The following is a 14,238-nucleotide window of genomic DNA, read 5'->3' on the forward strand; positions in this document are numbered from 1 at the left end:
CTGAATAGAAGGTCTTCTGACTGCAGTCTGCCCATTCTTTTCTGGTCTAATTTTTGTCACTTATTAATGATACCCCACAAACCACTAGTATAAATTAACTGTATCACATAGCATTTGTTAGAACATGTGAAATGTTTATTTTTATATTTTTCTAATTACAGTTCCTTGTATTGGAAAAAGTAGTAACTGCTTCATGAATAAATTAGTACTGTATTTAAGATAATGGCTAACTTTTGAAGAATATTCATATGAAGGATAAAAAAAATGTATGCGTATATTTATGAAAAATATCCTTTAATCACACCCTCATTCTACATTTAGTGCACACAACATGGTGCAAAAATATGGGATAATCAGTTATCACAAATAGAATGGTCAGGTTATTAGAGCTCAAGTTCAAGATTTAGTGATCCTCTTGTATCACCAATAGCATGTTGGTTCCCAGTTCCATACAACCTCTTTAATGAAAGCAACCCAAGGAGAATTTTTTTTTTTGTTTTAATTTGTTTTGACTCTGTACATACAGTACTTGTAACTAGAGAGTATTCTATATGAAATTAGAAACGAATATAATTTGTCCTCAAACTTTTCTTGCATAATTAACTCATGGTTGAACAGAGTTCTGATGATGATACAGAGAAACATCAAGTTGAGCAGACGCTTTATGTAGGATAACATTTCACATGAAAGGGCTTTATCAAGTCTATAGGGGATACACAAGGATTGCTGCTTCTAAAGGGAAAATGGTGTGAAATAGTTTTAATCCTTTGTAGCCAAGGTTATGAAGGTGATGGATTAAATACTGTAGATCACAATACATATAGTTTTCTAGTAGCAATTTAGAATATGGGGTTGCAATACTGAATTTTCCTTTCTTTCTTTTATTTGATTGTAATACTGTATAGTATTTGATAGCTCAAACTATCAGACTTTCCTACATAGTTTTTTTTTTTAATTTCAGGCTAAGTATCCTAAAGTTCACGAGGCGTTACTCCTGGTTTTCCTGTGTGACGATGTAGAATCTGCAGCCATCAAACGCCAAAATACCATTAAACTGAACCAAAGAAAATCATTATAGCAACCTAACTTAAATTACTACTTGAAAAATGTGATATATTCTCTCCCTCATCTTAATGACATTGGCTTGCCTTCATTTTCCCTTTATATCACAAGCCTGTGTATCTCTGAATTATGTAACCTTTACAAGAGAAATGCCACTTTCAAGATAGTCTTGTTTCAACTTGGAGTTTCTTTACATAGGTAATCAATGTGTGAATCAGTGGTAGAGTAATATAATTTAATACAGTAGTTGTTTTTCAAGAAGAGTATTACATAAAAATTACATACTCCTGAAGGTCAGTACTGCATACATACACTTTGTACAAGTATTTATTTATTGTCCCTTTTTATCACAGAATATTCATAAGTTTTTTATGCAAAAGCTTGCTTAGTTAATTGAGCAGAAGTGATATTAAACAATACAGTCATAGGACTCCATACCTAAGGCTTGTATATCATGCATAATGTTCATGATACTTTTGAAGCTGCCTTACATGGTCAACAGGTCTGTTGCAGCTTCCTCTATTGTAATGTTCTTATTCTGAGTAGAACTTTGCCTACTATGTTATACAGTTAGAGTAAAATTTATGCATATCCCTAATGTAGAGATACATTTTAGTTATTCATCTGCCAAATTATAGTACTATATCACTACTGCTCTGTATTACTACTATTGTATTTGAGGAGGATTTAAGTACAATAGTGTATAGTCACTAACACTTTTTTGAATTACACTAAAAAGCATAATTTTGAATATATGAAGATAATCATTGACAGGAAATCATCTTTAAACTATATGGTACAGTATAAAAAACCCGTCAAGTAAGAGTGGAATTTTCATATTTGTAAAATGTAAATATGGCCCCCAGGAACCCTTCTTCCCATTTTAATATTGAGCTGCACATCACTCGCACCACAGATATAGTCAACAAGTGGGAAAAACGTGCAGATAAAAGTATGGTCAATACAATGTTGATATATAACTTGTATATACAGTAAGTTATAATAATGTGTAGTTGTTAATCTGATTGTTATTGTAAAAAAATAATAGTAGTTGGAGGACCAGTCATCTGTTTCACTGATAGTTATTAATAATAATAATAATTATTATTATTATCAATCATATTATTATTATATTATTTGATGCTATTTAATGATAGTAAATATGTAAAATCAGCATTAAATTTGGTTAATACTTTTCTATATTAGCCTATGTATCTAAATGATCTGAGTTTCCCTAACAAGGCAATCATGTTCAGTATTTTAAATTAACATCATACCGGTAATTAATGTTCCTGTAATTTCAGGTAATGTATATTGTGCACTACATGAGGCCAATGACTGGTCAGATTTAAATAATTAACAGGTCTTGGTGTGTTGTGTCCAGATTTTTTTGTTTGCTGAATGATAATTTATTATGATGCAGCCCTTCTTACACTGAACTTTCTTTCCCAGTTAATTTTCTGTGTACTGAGCTGGTCATTGTTCCATGAATACAAGTTCACCCCACACTTACACATCCACCACCTAGTCATAAAATGATTGATGTCAATTCAAGGGGTATAGTGTATACACATAGTGCTTTAATATCTACAGTATAATATACAGATTATATATATATATACAGTATATGTTTGTATATTAGTTCAGGTGGTGAAGATAGAAAGGTGGATGTATAGTTCAAGTGTGTGGTGACCACGAATTGTACAATTGTCCTTTATGATCTAATACTTAGCAGAAATATTTGGAATGAAACGCAAATTACATTTTATCAACTAACAACTAATGTCTATTCAGGATGTCTGTCAAAGGCAATGTGACAAAATGTGTATCTACTTCCAACCAGCATTTACTCAAGTTGTCTGCATAAAGCAATAACAAATTAAGGCTACACAATAAAAATATCATAAATAAACTCTTCACCCTCTAGGAATTCAAAAATATTTAATAATCTCTATGGATGTGGTAAGAACAGATATGACAGATCTGGATGGAATGACAGATGTTATAAATATTATAACACCAAAAGAAAGAGGTAGCCTAAAGGCACCCATAATAATGGGAGAGGGGGAATTTTTGACAAGCTGCCGCCTTCCTGCCCCTGTTGAGGCCACCAGTGATGGTGGCCGTTCGGCAAATCAGGTATAATACTGCCTTGGTGCTATTCCATAACACTGAGAAAAACTTCTAAAAGGTCTACAGCAACTTTCCAGACTTATCACTGTAGTATAACTCTTAGAGGGTAACAAGTAAGGTTTCTTCCTACAAAACAATATAAGTTAAACAATTTTAAGTTAAACGTTGTATGTAGAGTCTACCCCTAACATAACAGCAGTCTGACTGATAACTGCCAATTCATGTTGCTACACATCTACAATTATCCAAAAATTTAAAATATTCATAATTACCCTGAAATTATATACAAGTATGAAATACAAGTATGAAAGATATGTTCATATGCCTATTACTTACATTCTTATTCTAAACTTGAGCTAAGAGTTTTCAGAATTAACTCGTATATTTTCAGTTCAATAGAAAAATGTAATATTTCTTAGTTTTGTAATCATCTCTAATAATGTAAATATGTCATGTTTAAAGCCACAACAAGTAATATTCTTTTAATTTAGAAGTTTTTGAATATTGAGACTAATAATCTTATCCAGCACATTTAACAATATACAATAGATCTGTTTTAAAATCATTCCTTGAAATATCTCAACTTTATTTAAATTACTTATTGCTCTGTTTTGATTACAAAGAAATCTGGTTAGTAAAATCAGAAGCTTCACAACTATGCAGTTAAGATGCTCAGCTTGAATATAATCTTTGTGCTTGGACCTCACAATACTCTGTTTTATATATGTATTTATAGTAATATTAGAATTGCTGCTAAATTATTTATTCACTGCATAATGATCATAACTGATAAAAATATTGAGCCAGTGTACTATTTTATTATAAAAGAAATCTGTGTCTCACTTGGATTTTGGGCACTACCTGTACTAGGTTAAAATACAATCATCACAGTGCCACACCAAAGTAACTTAAAAAACAAGTACAACTTCATTAAAATATGATCTGTGAATTATTGAAACATTAGTGTCCTAAGCATAAAATTGTAGTCAATGGATTTTCTCTTTTTTAAAAGAGCACAAAATTGCATAGCAATGAAGTGTTCTTGCATTTATCCTAAAATTTTCCTTTACAGCATTAATCTTAATACAGTACTCATGCCAATTCACTAGCTGTACCAGTAACTATGATATACAGATCTGCAGCAATTTGAAATAAAATACATTAGGAATCTAGATATTTTAGTGCTTTACATTTATTTTTTTACACATGCATAACTTATTTAAATACCATATATACTGCATACAATAGATGTAAATCTTATAGTTACTAGATGTTTTCTATGTGCAAATTAACACTCGATGATTGTATCATAAATAAATAACACTAGTTATCAATGCCAACTGCACTGTTTCTAAGGCAATAGATATCACTAGCATGTACATTTTTAAACTGTCAACTTGCATATTTTTAGGGGACACAAGTAGCATGTTTACTTTTGAGAACAGCCAGATTACCAGAGTAGGAACTTGCAACACACACAGCCACTCATAAGTGCTGCAAAGGTGAGTTAAATGAAAACGTGACATTCTGAGGTGTTGCTCTTCATGTGTAGTAAGTTCTTTACCTACAAATTGTAGCTCTCAGTAGAATGTGAGCTTTGAGATTGGAAATAACGCTCCTTACTGTAAACATGCAATGAACTGAAGACCACACTTTTTTGTGGACCTTAAAGGAGTAAGAGGCAGTGAAATCTGGAGGCAAAATCAAGATTTCTCTAGCAAGGAATGAGAATGTGTGGTCATCCATCCAATCCTACCTTGAATTTGACTGACTGAATGACACACACATCATCCATTGCACCATGCCATTAACACTTACATCTCATAGTCCAGAATTTACAAGTTGGTGGAACAAATTAACTGATATGGTAAATGAGTGCCACTGAGAAAATTGTGTTGTTGTGTTGCTGTTGTGTGTCAAAAGGTAGGGACCCTGCTGAAGTGTAGCATTTATCACCATTAATTTACATTTACAGTAATTTCTAGTTTTCATTTGACCACCCCTTGTATTAAACCATGACCCCCACTATAGCACTACAGACTAGCTGTGTAATCATTTATACAGTACTGTACTATACATTCCAATTTAAAAGGTCATAAATATCTGTAAAGAAATAAAAATGAAATTACTCTGTACTATGTATTGCATACAAGAGATAATTTTATATTAAGAAGTCTGCAGTATGGTGTGATTTTCTATTATATCAATTACAATATATATTTATTTCTTCATCCAGTGCATGTGATTATTAAAACCAAATTTTTATAACAATTATTGTCCAATTAATGATCATTAAGGAAAACTAAGATAAATTATAGTGATCAAACCACCACTGTTGAGTCCGTGAATTTGCACAATCTGTCACAAACACATCATCCATGGACTGCTTGTCACCTCTGTCAAGGCATTTATTTGTGGCCTTGTGGATGATATGACCAGTCTGTAAAAAAAAAAATGCTGACTAAGGCTTTCAGTGTAAATGGAAAAATTTCTTTTAGAATATAGTACTGTACTCGGTTCCTCTTTTAGAACATGCCCTGCTATTCATATGGATAGGATTAAGCACAGCGAGGCCAGAATGTCCTAAAAGTTCATTCGTTAACATTCAAATCCTTTCCAATTGGTATACTCAGCATTGAAGAGACTATCAAGGAGTGCTCTGCTAACTGTCTGGCTGCTGCCCCCAACAGCAACCAGATGTTAGCACTTTGTGAGCATGGCAAATGGGTTCTGTTCACCTCATATTTCACCTACCTAAAACACTATATTGCACATAAAAGAAGTAGTACCAGATAGAGCATCAAACAGAAGGGAATCTGAGTTGCTGGAGATCCAAACAGCAGCTGCCCAAATGCCACAAATTGATGACAGGCATGCAATTCAATCTCTAGAAAGCTTTAGGCCCTACTGTCAGTACAGTGTACTGTACTGTATAAGAAATGAATGGTCCTTGAAGATGGTATATTTCTGCGGCAATACACCCATGGTGAAAGGCATTAGACTCTTACATGGCCAGAAATGAGGAAGGTATTAGGAGCTTCAGAAAGCAATTAAGAATGCCAAAAAGCATAAATCTTGTCTACAACACTACTAGGAAGTCACTAACGCAATACCTAAAAGCTAGGGCCAAAACAAAATTGCATTCAAGGGATTACCCCTGAGTGACAAGGTCCCAGAAACGTGGAATGGCAAGAACTCCAAAATCTTGTTTAACGACCAAAGTGGCTCCAGTGGAGAAAGTGCAGACCTAAGATGAAGCACTGCACATCTTAATTTTTGGAAGGGAGGAAGCAGGAATTACAAACCAAAAGATAATAAACTTTACTGGTACTGATCAGTAGGAAGCAACAGTATTCAGTATGTGAGATGTTCCTGAAACAACCATGTGAGTATCTCTAGAATCACTGCAATCAACAGACAAACCATGTTGACAGGAGAGAAGGTCTTGTAGCACACTTGACTTCATTCTTGACTCACAATTGGGGATCCCAGGTTCAATTCCCAGATGGGGCAGAAATGGTTGGGCACATTTCCTTTCATCTAATAGATCTGTTCCCCAAGTAGTAAATAGGTATCCCAGGAGTTAGGCAACTAGTGTGGGGTTGCACCCTGGGAAAGGTAAGTAGTCTGACCTGGGGGGGGGGGGTAGGGGGGCCTTGATACAATCCTTTACACGGGCTTCCTGTCCCCGACAACAGGCATTATACTCCCCATGCTAGAATATGACATAGAGGATACAACAAATGGACCATAAATTCCAATTGGAAGATCAGTGCAGACCTGAGAACCATCTATGAGGTACCTATCACTGATATACTGAGAGGGGCAGAGTCTCATGAAGGGAACCAACTGTGGGAAATGAGAACATGGCTGATAACCAGAACTAATTTAATCAAATGGGAACCAACAACATGATGCAACCTACATAACTCTCTAGCTTGGAAAACATATGAATAACAACTTGAACCAGAGCAAGGAGGTAAATGAAATTCTACGGACTCCAGTCTAGGTGAAATACGTCCCATGCAAATGTCTTCTGAACAGAAAATGGCACAACAAACTATGGAGGCTATTGGTACCAAGGCAAGGTGAAAAGATCTATCTGTAAAAGCTTGAACCTTCTGCACATCCATTGAAAGGAAGTCCTGTCCATCTCACCATTCTATAAAAATTGACCAATGAAGTAAAAGACATCACAAGCACATTCCTGAAGTCCTGAAGATGAACCACTCTTCAGGACAGAATCCCAGAGAAGCTAGAAGCAAGGTAATTGCAGAACCCACCCCACACAGGTACTGAATGGGTGATATTCCTATGTTCAGGCACTGAACCTGTGGAAGATAACTCACCAAACCATATGGAATGGGAATATGTCCTAGCTTCATCCAAACTGCTATAAAACCACCTCATTGTGACAGAGCATCAACCACAGCTACAGGGACCAGATCCCTTGACTTGAGCAACAATGGGTGCCACAGAATGGAATACCACATAACCCAAGAGGAAAGTGATGACAAAAATTCTAAAGTAGGACTCTTGGGAATGCACTTCATGGTCCAAAGACCACACAGAACTAACCAGCAGTAAATTGGTAGAGGTTTATCAACCCCATGGTAGCAAAGTTGAGTCACCCCAGCACCTGCTTGAACTTAAGAAGGGAATGCCAATATCTACACATCATCAAAGATGTACCTGCAACTGCCATAACGCAGACTCCAGGTTCAAGTATCCTGATATTCTAACAAAGTCCCAACTACAGAATCTACCACACAAACACCAACTAAAACTCCTGAAAGATCAAAAGAAAGCCATACTAGCCACAAATACAAAGAACCCAAGCCCTGGCCTGAGGATACAACAAACAACTGGGAGCCCAAATCAACAACTGTTGTAATAGGTCACAACTGAGACCCACCCACATTGCCAAAGCTTATGCAAAACCACACTTGTAAATCTGGCAAAGGCCCTGGACACCAAGTGGAGCCTGAAAGTGGGAATTGGTGTACCCCACCTGAAACCCCAGACAATCCTCAAACCAGGACGGGAGGGTTGCCCCATGTGTGTGGAGACCTGGGTACTCTCTTCTAGTACTATACATCAGTATGCAATCGAATATTTCTGTCATATTTCTAGGTAAGCAAGGAGTCAGCCCATTTCTCAAACATGATGATGTTTTCACTAAGTGAAAGTAATAATTACAATTAAAATTAACACCATTATATTTATAAACAATTGTCACACAAGGCATTAAAAGGGTTAATAAAAACTCACCTGCGTCATTAACCATTCTTGATTTCCTCGCTGCCCATGACAGTGAGTCATTCTAACTTTTTCTAATGTCTGCATGAAGAAGGCTGGCACCTCTGCACACACTTCCTCTCTTCGGAGTTCTCCAGTTTTTGACAGGGACATAAACTATAGAAAAAATTAAATTACCTGTACTCATTTAAAATTTTAAAAATTAGTTTTTAAAGATAGTAATATACCAAACGCCTTCACCAGTAACAAATAAAGGAAGGTCAGCTGTATTAATCTCAGCATTCAAGATGGTAAATTAAGACATTACAATTTGTTATGACATTAAATAATTATACTGAGGGACCTCATTATCTACTTTATTTCCCTATTTTACTGATACTCGTGTTAACCAAAACTAATAAATATCTGGATCCTAACTGAAATTTTCTAACTCATTTTTGATAAACTAAAGTTCCGCCTGATAAAGCAAAACGTTTTCCCACAACTCACTTGATGGTAGAAGACATTCATTTAAACCAAGTAGCACAAAAATGTGATGGTTGTCTGCATATACAGTATAGTGGAACATTCCCAGAAAAAGACCATTACTGTTCAAGTAAGCACATTTGTATGTTAATAATATAATGCATTTTAGTAAGTATTTTAACATTATATGTGGTACAGTTGGAAGATAATCTGGATTCCATCAATAGGATCCTGTTTGCTTCTGCTTTTTTTTCTGTAAGGGATGGATTCCTGGAAACTCCATATCCAGATCTTCCTTCTTATCTTAGTGACTGATAATGGCTGATTTTATAGCTTCCACTTGTTTAGCTGATGTTCCTTACCTACCAGGAGCTCTGTCTCCCAGTCTGGCCTAGTGAGTTCAACTGAATTAGCTGAGCATTTTGCTTGCCTTTCTATCAGCGCCATCAGCAGCTGCACCTCTTCCCAAGATATTCGTGCCAATACTTCGTTCCGTCCTGTCGGTGTGTATTTTAAGAGTCAACTCGGGTATCAGTGTCAAATGTTGAGTCAACTCAACACCTAGGTGACAGTGTTTGAACTCACAGCTGGGGTAAAGGTATGCCTATTCCCCGAGCAAATGAGGTTATCATGCTTCTATCATCTATTGGTGGAAGCTGACAGGTGTTGTCCATGTTTGGGAAGTCTTGGTGAGGTTGCTTGCCCCATTTGTCTGCCCTGTTGTGATGGGCCCCAGTGACACCATACTGAGGAAGTGTTGTCAAGCTTTTCAGAAAGCTTGAGCCATGATTGCCTGTGTTTAGCAGATAGTGTCCCAGGATATCTCCTGGGCATGGTCTCTTTAGCCTCCAAACGTCTCCCAAGACCACTGATTACCAAACTAAGGGCCATGGCCTCCTGGGGGAGGGACCTTTATGTAATCTGTAGGGGCCCATAAATCGAGGCAGTACACAGGTTATAATATTTTAATTCAATTAATTCAATTCATTGTGTCAGAGGACAGGCAGTTAAAGTGTATTCATGCACGTTAAGATTATATCGAGAGGTTCCCTCCCCCCCCAGATTGAATTATTGACCTCGCCCAAGACACAACCCCACAACAAGCTGACTAACTCCTGAAAACACCTACTTACTGCTAGGTGAACAAGGGCATTAGGTGATAAGAAATGCACCCAACCAGTTCTGTCTCGCCCATGATTCGAACCCGAAATTCTCGATTGTGAGTCGAGAACGAACCCGACTGTACTACCGGGACCCTTCTACTGAGTGTAGGGGTCATTAATAAGGATGCTAAATGAAAAAGGGGTAATGACTGTAAAGAGTTTGGGAACCACAAATATATATAAATATTTTTTTTCTGCACCCTGTGAAAAATCCAGTTGGAAAAACTCCTCAGGAACAATGGAAGGGAGTTTGAGGAGGGAACCTTTGACAAGCTGCCGAATTCCTGTCCCGTAAACCACTACAGATATAGTAGTCCTCAGGTAAATAACTATACACTAAAAGGATTACTTTTCTTCCTTATGTACTTGGGTTATCTTCAGATGATTTCGGGGCTTCCCCTCTGCCTGGTCTTCGACCAGGCCTCCTTTTTGTTACACCCCCCCAGGAAGCAGTCCGTAGCAGCTGTCTAACTCCCAAGTACCTATTTACTGCTAGGTAACACGGGCATCAGGGTGAAAGAAACTCTGCCCATTTGTTTCCGCCTCCACCGGGGATCGAACCCGGAACCTCAGGACCACGAATCAAAAGTGTTGTCCACTCAGCTCTCAGGCCCCAAGTGGGTGGGTAAAGATTTATAACACACTAAATCTAAAATAATTTATCTTCATATTATATATTAAATAATCATAAATGGTAATCAGTAACAGAACATAAAAAGAGACTATATCAAATATAACAATTCTGCATAAAAATCCTTAGTTTTGACAGTCCCATAATTATTTAACACTTTGACTAGAATTTTGTGTTTTCAATTTACAATTGGCAAAAGTTTCATTATAAAGTACAGTATATAAAATTTCATATTAGTTGCAAAAATAAAATAAAATACAACCATGAAAGTAAATTCGTAACAAAGTACTGTACAGTAATTATTTAATGAATAACAAGTTGACTACAGTGTAATATACAGAGAAGCCTTATGAATAAATACTGTATCATACTAGATAATCTTTACCTGGCTAGACGCCATGAATGTGTGGCAGCTGTAGAGACCCATGTTATACGGACTCTTCTCATTTCTTTGAAGATTATCAAAACAAATGTCTGGTTTGGTTGCATTGTTACGAAGCTACAAGGAAATGAATAGAAATATGTGAAAGCTTTAAGAATACCTTACAACAATATGGTTCCCAAGGTGAAGTACAGTACATACATGGTATTGCTTGAAGAGAGAAGAAAGGATAAAGAAGGAATAGTCATTCATACAGTACTTACAAACTGGAATAAACATGCATAATGAGAAAAATAGTATTATTACATTACCTTGCTACTTGCAGATCATTGGTAATATGCAGTAGTTATAAGTGATTATCACTTACAAGTGATATAAAAGATTACATTAACTTCATAGTTATATTTTACATTCTAATCCACTATTAAAAAAAACAGGATTGTCTATACACATTCTCTGTAAAATTATCTTGTAATCTACACTAATTCAAATAATCAGACCCTCTCACTTTTTCATCAGTCATATGAAGCTTAATTTAGAGTGATCTTAATTGCACAAACTGTATTTTAATCTGTTTATCCACTCTTAAAGTCCTCTTAACATTCCATCTCTGTTTACTCTTACCACACTTTCTTCATTGGTTCAATTTTACACACATTTCTTATGAAATTATTAATTATTCTGATATTAATTAGTAACATTTTACCCAATTCGGAAACATTTACATTCTTGCACCTTACCATTTGATTAAATATGTATGCTATTCAGCATCATTATTAACTTTCCCCTCCTGAAATATCATGCAGTTTATAAGTACAATACAGTACAAATATTACTGGTGGCACTTTTCTGGATACAGCCCTATTATAACTTCAAGATTTTATATTCCAGTAATTCAGTTTATATATTCTTTTATTAATTGTCTTCACCGTATATAAAAAGTTTGAGCATAATTGCCTTTATGCTTGAATTACATGAACTTCCATTTTTAATTTGCAAATTTCATTTTTGTTCTTTAAATTATAGTCATGAATATAGTCTTCAGTATTTTTCCAAACATTTCATATTTGTTATTTTATTTTTAATGAATGGTGTATCTGAAATATAATCTCACCGATGAATATCTTCATTACCTACTTCAAAAACGGCTTCATCAGTGAAATAATTTAGTACAGTATCCTCATAAAAAAAAATACAGGACAATATGCACTTTTAAAATACTCTATCTTAACTAACACAATTATTTAAATAGTTCTTTCACCCAAAACTTACCATTTTTCATTGGTTAAATGTATACAAGGTACAGTATAATGCATAGTGTACATATATGTACTGAATATCAGTGTACTTTTAAATTTGTCCATGGACCAACTGTTTTCCCCCCATAGTTGTCTTACCTCATTCCGAAGAGGCGCATGTTGGCAAGAATACAAGCCGAGGTAGTAATCACTGTTGTCCAGATCCTCACGTTCAAGGGTATCAAGACATATATTCATTCCAATGTTTCGTACCTGTGTTGGGTCATTGCAGGTCAAAAGTCAAGGGTTAAAGTCGTTGTTATTGGTAGTCAGGTCACAAAAAATAAAATAAGCAGGGTCAGACAAGGACAAAAACGAGTAATCATATACACCATTGTTACCCAAACACGAATTAAAAAATATACTGCAAATGTGTAAGTTTATAGGCTGGCAATGACTGGAATTATATAAGAAAAAGAGTTTGCAGTGATATTTTTGTTGATTTTTTTTTTTACTAAAATTGATATAAATAGCAGCTACATTACACTGTGTATCTTTTGCATTAAAATATACAGTATACAGATTTTTAACCTTACAATTTACTTTACATCTGTAAAGTAAATTATAAGAAATTTCAAAATTAAAATTTAAAGTAATTTCAAATAGAACTTCGAAATTTTGTTTAAATACCTGTATACAAGTTATATCTTCAGTATTATTGAGAATTTATAGATATGCAAATTAATTGATGTACAGTAAATCCCCTCATTTTTGCAATTTTGATATCTATAAACTTGTATTTGTACAATTCTGCCTTTAATCATTCCTGCATAAAATTGTAACCTGAAAATTGTGAACCATCCAATTAAAGCTTTACATAAAATTCCCTTTGAAACATTTATTGTAATCATCTCGGTGCCATATTCTTGTACCACTGTATGTTATTTTCACAATTAATTCTCACTTTTATATGCAATTTAAGTTTTAATTATCTTCCCAATTACCTTAAACTGTACAGTATTCCACAAAAATCCAGACCTCTATATAATGCTGAAGTACAGTTTGGGATGTGAGAAAATCAAGAGCATATTTCGGAAAAAAATCCTATGGCTCATTTTTATTTTGGAAGTTGGCAGTTTCTTTCAGTGGAAGTTTGCATTTGGCTTGGTGGAAGTGCCAGAAATGTTTGTTCTAAAATGTTATAAAACCAGAATGCATTAATTATTTATTTGATCAAGTTCCCAAAACATTTTGTGAATTTAAGAGGACCTGAATGCAACCACCAATGAAGAACTGAACACCATGGGATCCTCAGTCTGTATGGTGCAATATAATAGCTCAACATAGTAACACACCGACAGTGGGAGTATGCTACAGGCTGACACAGCAACAGCAGAGGAAGTAACTGATCTGCATAATGTGATCAATGTGGTGTCACAAACTCAAACTCTTATAATGGCCGATTTTAACCTCGAAACAATAGATTGGGTAAATCTAACATCACAAGAAGGAGATCAATTTCTAGACCTGGTGCAGGTCTTTTCATTCTTAAGTAAGACCTCTCTACAGTCTTACAAAGGATTGAGTGATAACTATAGTAACATTAACATATAATCATAAATATTAGAAAATTCACTGATAAATCATAGGAATGTGAAATTTTAAATACAATTAATTACTGCTTCAAAACAACATTGAGACCATAATATATTTCATATAACTTCCTAGGCACTCATTTATGTACTTCCAAAATTGTATTATTTTTTTCTGTAGCACATTATTATAATAAATTTACAGTGCTCTATGCTGTATTTTGATAATTTGTAATACGTCCCATAAGATATTTAACAATTGGATAAATAATATGACGTCTCATAAGGGTTGCAGGAATGTGTTGCAAGTCTG

The 14,238-nt window shown here is 35.0% G+C and overlaps 1 protein-coding gene and 1 long non-coding RNA gene across 4 annotated transcripts in view; one reads left to right on the forward strand and one right to left on the reverse strand.

The window, feature by feature from the left end:
• LOC138370309 (uncharacterized) overlaps positions 1–2,494 on the forward strand; it is a 48,898-nt gene extending 46,404 nt beyond the window's left edge. Inside the window, exon 3 of the long non-coding RNA XR_011230075.1 lies at positions 962–2,494. This is a non-coding gene — a long non-coding RNA (uncharacterized lncRNA). The remainder of the gene's footprint in view (positions 1–961) is intronic.
• The window catches only part of LOC123758765 (polypeptide N-acetylgalactosaminyltransferase 1), a 162,583-nt gene continuing 148,618 nt past the window's right edge, over positions 274–14,238 (reverse strand). For 2 of the 3 annotated variants that reach the window (XM_045743426.2, XM_045743425.2), the window contains exons 9-11: positions 11,099–11,212; positions 8,467–8,610; positions 274–5,635 (exon numbers count right to left, since the gene is read on the reverse strand). In XM_045743426.2, coding sequence (XP_045599382.1) covers positions 5,498–5,635; positions 8,467–8,610; positions 11,099–11,212 — 396 coding nt within the window. In that variant the 3' untranslated portion in view covers positions 274–5,497. Of the gene's footprint in view, positions 5,636–8,466; positions 8,611–11,098; positions 11,213–12,492; positions 12,607–14,238 lie in introns of all 3 variants that reach the window. The other variant, XM_045743428.2, reaches the window with a different exon arrangement.

The sequence above is a fragment of the Procambarus clarkii genome, chromosome 31, assembly GCF_040958095.1.
Source record: "Procambarus clarkii isolate CNS0578487 chromosome 31, FALCON_Pclarkii_2.0, whole genome shotgun sequence".
NCBI lineage: Eukaryota > Metazoa > Arthropoda > Malacostraca > Decapoda > Cambaridae > Procambarus > Procambarus clarkii.